This window comes from Brachionichthys hirsutus, chromosome 21, assembly GCF_040956055.1.
Source record: "Brachionichthys hirsutus isolate HB-005 chromosome 21, CSIRO-AGI_Bhir_v1, whole genome shotgun sequence".
In the NCBI taxonomy this organism is placed as follows: Eukaryota; Metazoa; Chordata; class Actinopteri; order Lophiiformes; family Brachionichthyidae; genus Brachionichthys; species Brachionichthys hirsutus.
In genome coordinates, this window is record NC_090917.1 from 8,343,445 (window position 1) to 8,352,257 (window position 8,813).

General features: G+C 41.9%; 1 protein-coding gene across 1 annotated transcript; it reads left to right on the plus strand.

Annotated features, from left to right (window-relative positions):
* The first annotated feature begins 3,548 nt into the window (after positions 1–3,548).
* On the plus strand, positions 3,549–7,723 carry si:ch211-214e3.5 (zinc finger protein 518A). Its single transcript, XM_068754711.1, has one exon. The coding sequence runs from the start codon at positions 3,549–3,551 to the stop codon at positions 7,641–7,643; it is 4,095 nt and encodes a 1,364-aa protein (XP_068610812.1). The 3' UTR covers positions 7,644–7,723.
* The last annotated feature ends 1,090 nt before the right edge of the window (positions 7,724–8,813 follow it).

The following is an 8,813-nucleotide window of genomic DNA, read 5'->3' on the forward strand; positions in this document are numbered from 1 at the left end:
TACTCGAATTGAAGTCGTCTTGTTTACGTTTTCCGTGTAAAAAAAGTCATTCATGGAACTAGTTAGGCGCTTGACAAGCAATACATATTCATCCGCTTCTCCATGAACGTCAACAGCGCTGAAGTACCCGGATAGACTGTCATGGCCGCCATCGCTGTGGTTCCATAGAGAGGAGAGAAGGAAGGCAAATGTTTCCGCTGTGTCTTTTCTACCGTAACGTCGCTTTTGTAATGTCGAACGTTGATGTCCAGCCTGCCAGAACTTCCATCAAGTTCACAGTAAGAGCTAACTTTTTTTTTTCTGCAACTTTGAATATCTTCGCGTGGGTGGGGGCTTCATTTTCCTCTAAAATGGCTGCTTATTAAACTAATTAGACATTAGCATTGTCGCGGAGTGGCCCGCGCGTTTGTCCGTGTAGCGAGGCATTCACCACCACCGGTAATAAACTATCACAGCGCGCAGTCCGGGCTCCTTTGTTGACGTCTGTCCACAGTCTCTAGTTCTTCCACTAAAGCGGCGTTAACTCGCGTTTTCTAAACTTGTAACTACGGAGCAAGTCGCCCGAAAAAGTAAACATCAATTAATGTGAGACGTCTAATTGCTTTGTCGGCCCGTCTACGCGTTGTGGCGACACGTTGTACTTGTGGCGGTGATGTTGAGTGGATGTGCAGTTATGAGGCGACGCAACTTTGCCCCTCCTGTCCGCGCCCTATATTTGCCCCATTGGGATCTACGTGGGCCCGTGATAGTTGTACCTGTCCGGTAATGCAGGTGCGCACCCGCGTCACGCAGAGCTTTGTTCCACCAGCCTTAGAGTTTACATTCAGTCTCACTTGTAATAACAGGCTTATAACTGAATCTCTGTTTTGAATTGGCAGACAAGAACAATGAACATGTTTTCAGGTGTGCTGTCACTATTAGTGATTTGGGCAGTTTAATCCGGATTATGTAGTTCCTAATCATAACTCAAGCTGCTTCACTGGTGCAGATAAATCATGAAATAATGACAGCCATTTTTTCCCCTCTCTCAATATGGCTTCCTGGATCCACTGTAGACAGCTGGCGTCCGATAGGTGGGTTAGTGCAGGTCTCCTGTTCATCTTCAATGAAAGCCTGCTTCAAATGATTAGCACTGAAGCTGGTTTAAATGAATCAGAATTGATTGATTGTTGCTTCTTGCTAAGGACAGTTTACCTTCAAGCTGGAAATATGAGGAAAACCACTTCTTTTGTTTCTTCCCTGTCATCTCAGTTGTGTTACTAACAAGATGTACTAGAGAACAATACTTGACAGCCGTGTAAATCTTAGACAATACTAATTGATAATTGTCTGTATACACACAGACAATACTAATGTCGGTGTGTACAGATGGATGTTTGTGTGTATAAAAATTGGCACACAAAAAATCATGTTCTCGTTAGTCTTGCATTCATCAAATAGAAATAATTTGGTAAATTGTAACTGACTCAAAGCAGGAAATGTTTATTCTGATTTTATGTCGGCCAGTGAGGGAAAAAAAAGCATGTGTGTTTTTATATGCAAACTTCTGGTTTCAACTGTATGTATGTATGTGTGTGTATATATATATATGTATATACTGTATATATTACGGCTCGTTGCCGCAGCATGTTTGTATTTTGGATGGGCACACATCACATCGGATCACATCGCTTGAATGACATTTAAACACACAGTCAAATTGCACACTTTGAAATCTGGATGTTTGAGTGTCGTGCTTTTTTCTTCCAGGCACTCTGCCCACACTACATGCTTCTCGTCTTCAAACAAGTCATGCGTCGCTCAGTGAGCCGTTCCTGAAGGAGTACAGGTAATCCCAGGTTTTACATGTATTATTTTTATTCTTTTTTACGTATTTCATTAAGTGTGGGCTTTTAAATTAAACAGAATGCAACATGCAATAATGGGCGATCCTGTGTAGGGCTGCAGCTATCGATTATGTAAGTAATCGATTAATTAATTTGATTAATTTAGTAATTGGATAAAAATAAAGTGTTTCAGAATATTTTTAAGAGGTATCAAACAATAAAATATTAATGTTTCTATTTATTTTGAACTGCACGCTCATTAGCATTAAGATTGCACTTTAATTTCAGAAAAGCATTCAATGCAAATACAAATGAATAAAATACCTGAGTGAAGCATCACTCTTTATATAAGATAAATACATAGATAAAATCTAAATGTAATGTTTGAAAAGAAGGAGTTTAGTTATATGAAGCTAATTCATCCATCGCGTTACCAGATTATATGGATTTTACCTTGTTTGGATTCTAAATGTCAATGCTGGACATATACCGTAGTCTCTCTCCAGCGTGTCCGAGGTCTTCCCCGAGGCCTCCTCCCAGCGGGATTTGCACGGAGCACCTCCCCAGGGAAGCGTCCAGGGGGCATCCTGTATAGATGCTACAGCCACCTCAGCTGACTCCTCTTGATGTGGAGGAGCAGCAGCTCTACTCTGAGTTCCTCCCCCTGTCTCTAAGGGTGCTTTCCCACTGCGCCAAGAGGACTCGGTTCCTTTGGGAGCAAATCCCCGCATTTATAATTAGTTGAAAGGTCTGCGATTCCACTGTGATTTCGGAGCAGCGTTGCGTGGCTGAAAGGGGCGCTCGTCGATTGGACAAAGTAGAAGGGGAAGTCCCGCCCTCTCCCATGTTTTTTTTTCTTCGAGTGCGCTCGAAATTCAAGGAGGGGAAGCTTATTTAGTTCTGGCCTAAATCATAAATGTTACACAACGCTCGTCGTTTTTAACGAAGACAAAGTCGCTGAGGATCCGTAAAGTCTCCGGATCAGTTCCGAACAACGGAATGAAAAACTATCGCGCTGCCGAACAGCTGACTCTCCGCCCCGCGCTGGACCGTGTTAAAGCGCCGTGGAGCTGCGGGGAGAAGTTGCATCAGTTACCGGTGATAAAGGGCTGGTTCTGAAAAAAATATTAAAGTATTATAACGCATATTTAGTTAATGAGATCTACACACAGCGGTACATATTTCGCCACTGTTATTTTTTCAGAGCAGCTTGGAGTGCTCGCTGTACTTCCTCTACCGGAGATGCATCGCGTAGCGTCACTACGTACAGCTGATCCTGCTTTTGCTCCGCCGAAAGGAACAGAGACCCTCCTTTTCAGGCGGACTTTTTTAATCCTCTCCAGAGTCTGGATGCGTGTTCCCCCCCCCCCCCCCCCCCCATACCATTCAGTTCAAGACCTGTAGCTGTAAAAACCTTCTGAATTCTTTCTGTTTTGCATCCAAAAATCTTTGTTTTTTGGATGCAACATTGGGGATTTCTTGAGAATAATCTTTAGCACAGGTCGGAACTATTCAGTACCTGATGGCATTTCACACAATGAGCAATTAGCATTTTCCATGTTTGCATTCCAAACCCTGCACATTTGACCTATTAGTGAAATCTTAATCAAACTTCACAGCAATGGCGTTTTGCCTTTCAGCTTCACAACAGTGTTGTATGCATTTAGAATAATTAGGATCTTTCTGCCTTCTTTTCTTACAGATCTCTGCACGTTTACAGTTATGGAACGAGACCTGACAATACCTTGCGATTCTGCCCAAAATGGTAACATATCAGTAAAAGTGGATGAAAAAGAGAAGGTAAAAACTTTCGTGTACAAGCATTTCAGAGAGGTGACGGATGGGTCGCTCTTCAGCAATGCAGACGATTCTGCCATGAAGGCACACGGGAGTTCGACAAAGAAACCCTCTCTCAGTAAAGCTCACTGTAAAATTCAGCAAGGAGCTGTTTTCTCTGGAAAGATTCTGAGTTTTGGATGCTCGGTGTGTGGAGATGACTCCACGTATAGCCCCAACGATCTCCTCAAACATTTTCGAGCAGCTCATAAAAAAACTCTTCCTACATATCCTTGTGACCTGTGTGATTTTGTCACACGCGAGTTCCCTGCTCTTCAACGCCATCGGATTGAGCACAGGAATACTCTTGTTACATGTGCGCTCTGCAACAATGATGTCCAGTACTCTCTGCTCCTGCTTACCAGACACTACATCATGTGCCACAGTCTAAACGGACAGTTTACCTGTGACTGGTGTGACTTTACAACTATGGATGCCGGTACATTTGTCCAGCACATTCATCATCATAATGAGAGTCCTTGGAAGTGTTCAAAATGCAGCCATATTAGCTTGAATGAAGAGGACCACCAGAAGCATATGAAAGCTCACTCCGGGACATTCCCATTTACCTGTCAGATCTGTGGATATGGTGCAGCAAGAAGCGAGCATCTAAAAAAACACACAGCGGCTGTTCACAAAGTGAAAAGTGAGAAAAGGAATGCATGGAATGGCACAGAAGACTGCAGCACTCCAGCAAATTCACCTGGAAGCTTAAAGCTTCAGCTTAAAAGGAGTGGTGATTCACAGGAAGCTCAGAGGATGGCTAAATTTGGTCTTTCTGGGAGTTTAGCGAATCAAAATGGCAGGTTAATCAAACCGGATATATCCTTGGAGGAGATCCAGCACATTGGGGATGGAGTAGACAACAACAATTGGAGCAAAGGCTTGCATAATTCAGAGCAGTCAGTTCCGGTAATGTTTCAGGAATGTGACAGCTCTGCAAGTTCTGACGCTTCAAGTCACATCAGTCAAAATGGACTTACTGTTCTGATGGTTAAAAACAAAATATCTCTTCCTCCCAACTGTACAACCAAAGTAATGGGATTCAAAATGGTTGATGGCAAAAAACATTTGGTTCTCAAAGTAATACCAGTAAAGCAAGATCCATTCCATCAGAACCACTCCTCGGGTGAAGATGTTTTCTCCATTACACCAGGGGTTCCTCAGCTGGATAAAAGCAAAGACACTAGTGACGATGAGGAATGTACCAATAGCAAGAACTCAACATCACCTTGTTTCACTGTTTCACCTAGAAGTGAATCTTGTCTGCAGGTGGACCAAGACGACATTATGGCGGTAAAGGTAAAGATAGAAGAGGAAGAAACCTCTGTTTGCAATCTTAATCCCAGTCCTCAAAGTGATGATAATGATGGGGAAGAATGTAATACTTTACAAAATAGATCTTCAAATTGTACAGATACATTAAATGCTGTAGCAAACACATTTGATCATATGACTGACCAAAGTCACAAAAGTCGAACGTGTCCAGAGAGATGCAAGTTGGGCAGTAACTTGACATTGAACTCTGATGTAATGAGCCACAATGGATTGAGTGCTACTGATCTTTCAAGAGGGTGTCCAGTTAATGCAATTGGTTTATCTTCTCCTTCAATGCTTGCTCAGGAAGCATTGCTGTCCAAAGCTGAAAACGGTGGCGCTGCAGACGAGTTATCAAAGACTGATGCAGTAGCAGAAAAATGCAACATTTTCTTTGACACTACAAAAAGTAACCGGTTTTCTCAGAGTGCTCCAGAAAACGAAAACCTGGATAGGATTAGAGATGAGAGGACAAACAAAATTGGCCAACAAAATTTAAAGAAGTTTCTAACAAATTCAGAAGCCCCATCAGAGTCATCCAAACTTGTGGCTGCTAAATCTAATGTATGTACCACAGGCACACAAAATTCACCAAGACAAGAAGTATTTACTTTTCACAATTATTCAAAAGAAAAGTTCAGCCCTTCCTCTGCTGCCAACCAAAACTCTGACAATGTATATGAAAGTTCAGCATCACCGCACTTTAGCTTGACATTGGCAGAATCTCCTGAACCCTTCACAGAAATTGGCAGTGAAGAAGAATTATCTAAAGAAACGAATTTAGAGGATTCAAGGGAAGTGACTGATAGTGATACCGAATCTGATGCTTGCATTGAAGAAGAACCTCCGACTGAGGATGAAAATCCTGAGTCGGTACTCCAAGACTTTAATATTATCAAAATTGAGGAGGAGAACATTCCAATCACAAACAAACAAGCGGGACCAAGTAGTAACACGGCATCCTTGGATACTTTCGTTGAGAAACATTCCGATGCAATAATTGCCCAACAACTTAATAAGGAAAGAGTTGACTCTTCATGTGCAAGCATTGATTCTTTGAAACAAACAAAAACAACTTTACGAATTGTTCAGTTACCAGAGGGTAAGCAGTCTTTGCTACTGAGGACTGCTGAAAATCGATTTTCCAAGCCATTGCAGCTCAAGGCCCCTCCAGGTTTCAAGCTGATAACAAATTCTTCAAATCCTCAGATCAATGTGTCTTATATGAAGCCAGGGTTAGACAAATCAAATAGCACTCCTTGTGGACGCCTCACTCCAAATAACGTGAAGGCATGCGTATTAGCACCAAAGGCAGGAGCTGCCGATAAAGGGGTGGCACCTCAGTCTGCTGTTCAACCAGGTGTCAGCACCACATCAAGTCACTACTTCATCAACAACCCAGGTTTTAAGGGCCCGGTTTTCCTTTCCAGCACAAAACATAGCACAACCACAGACAAAACAGCAAAGACACAGCCAACGTGCTACGTATTACAAAGGTCCGTTCCATTTGGCCAGAACCCAAGTACTCCTGCCCTCAAACTGGCAAGTACACAACTCCAACTGAACTCGAGGCCAGTTCTAGCCATGCCTGCAGGCACCGCAGAGAAACCCAACACTCTTCAGACTGGCCGTCAGGCATTCTTGCTCCGATACATATCTCCACCCAAATCAAGTCTGCTATTGAACAATCAGGATGCCAAGAATGGAACTCGGTGTGGCCAAATCAATGAAAGTCCTGGAAATAAGGTCATATTTAAAATTGTTTCACCTACCGGGAGTATCCTTACAAGTGGAGCTCCCACTTCAAGTAGTCAACCTTTGTTTTTGGCCAGCAGACCTCAGACACAGTGTTTTCTAGTGTCATCAAACAAAACTAATGCAAATGCCTCTAGTGCAGTGAAGAGATTCATCACCATACAAAATTCTGCACAGAGAGATGGAAAGGGGTCTTTCATGTCAACCTCTCGGATGAACGTGAAGCTACCATTGTGTGAAACGGAGAAATCTGCTCGAGCCCCGAGGCCAGTCCGTCCTCCAAGCCAAAGGAAAAGGCGCCGGAAACGATTATTTGATGAGCTTCCAGCAACGGTGCATAAAGCTAGAAGATTCACCAATAGAATGTCGACTGAGCAAGAGATGACTGAGTTGTGGGAGCCTGTGGCCAAAGACGTGGAAATGACACTGAGACTTGCCCCATTCAATTCTCAACAGGAGGTCAGATGCCCTCGGAGATGCCAACCTGTCGTGGTGCTCAATCATCCAGATGCTGAAATTCCTGAAGTTGCTAATATCATGAAAGTGGTTCAGAGGTATAAAGGTGCTGTTACCAAGGTTGCGTTGTCCAAGAAAACAGTCCAAGCACTTTTAGATCTTGGTACTTTAGAGAAGAGTTCCTCGACCAAAGGTGCGTCATCTTGCAGTGATAGTTCAAGGCCTCGGCCGGTTCAGAGTTCTGTTCAAGAGCGATTCCTTTTGAAACTGAAATTAAGGAAAAAAAGCAAAAAAAAGTACGAGGTCATGAAAGATCTATCAAGTTGTAGACAAGATTCAGTTGTGTTTGACTGCTGGTTTTGTGGGCGGCTTTTCCACAGCCAAGAAGACTGGATTGGCCATGGCCAGCGGCACCTCATGGAGGCAACCAGAGACTGGAATAAACTGTTCTGAAGATTGTATCTCTTTAAATGGAATATTTTGTCCTTTTGAGGTGAAACAAAAGGTTAAAGGTGTATATTTTTAATTAACCTTCCACCAAACTGTTTTTTTTCTTCTTGTTTTTGTAAATACATATTTTCAAGTGGCTCATTAAGGTGCATATTCTGGTCATTTGTGTACAGGAAGTATGAATTACATCATGCATGCATTGGTGAGATTGAACTGTGAAACTGGTACACTGTAAAAAGGCGTCTTTGTAAGCCTAAAGGAAGGCGACAGTGTTAGCAATGGTTGTATGCAGAGTTGGTTTACTCAGGTGATTTCCTATTAATCTTGTTTGCTCATAAAATAGACAAAAAGCATAGGCCTATTTTAATGGACTATTTTTATTAACTTGCGAATGAGTACAGGGAAGTGTATTTGTGTATCTTAAGCTTGTAGACAAATGCAACTTTTTTGTGCTTGTATGGAAATTATTGCTTTTGTATGATGATTTAACGGAACAGGACTATATTTTACACGATTCTATGTTCAGGATTATTTTGGAGTTCCTATGTCAGCAGTTTGTCTATGTAGCATGCATTTGTCAGAACTTGAGGTGAGCTTTTTTGCATTAGTTTCTTTAGTCTGAAAATGTGTTTGTCCATAAAAGAGAGAACCTTTATCTGTTTGAACCGGGGCACCCGACCAGCCCATTTTTCACCCTATGCAGTTTTGATATGAGAATATTGTTTGTTTATTTCTGCTTGTACTCATGTTGTTTAACGTTTTAATTCACAGTTAATATTTTTTTTTCATTATTATTAATTGCAGATTTATATTAAATATCTCATTTATTCCTAGTTAAATTCATTTCACAATGTAAATTCATCCAAAACGTTGTGCAGGACGCTTTCAGTGTTGTCACGGGGCTCGACAGTCATATTTACCATCCACTTCCCAATGATCCGAACGTCAGATGTTTTACAGTTCATAAAATGGCTGGATTCTTATGAGCATGGTCGTGTCATTTCCTTACCCAAGTCTTAAAAGAATACTTTTTTAAAAATGTGTGGAAAGCTGCGCTTTACCTTTTGTGTAATTGCGCTGACCAGCCAGTGAATGCATGCGTTCAGGTAATCAATGAAATATTTATTCTGGTAATCAATGAAAACCAAATTTTTGAAGGCGGACAAATTATGT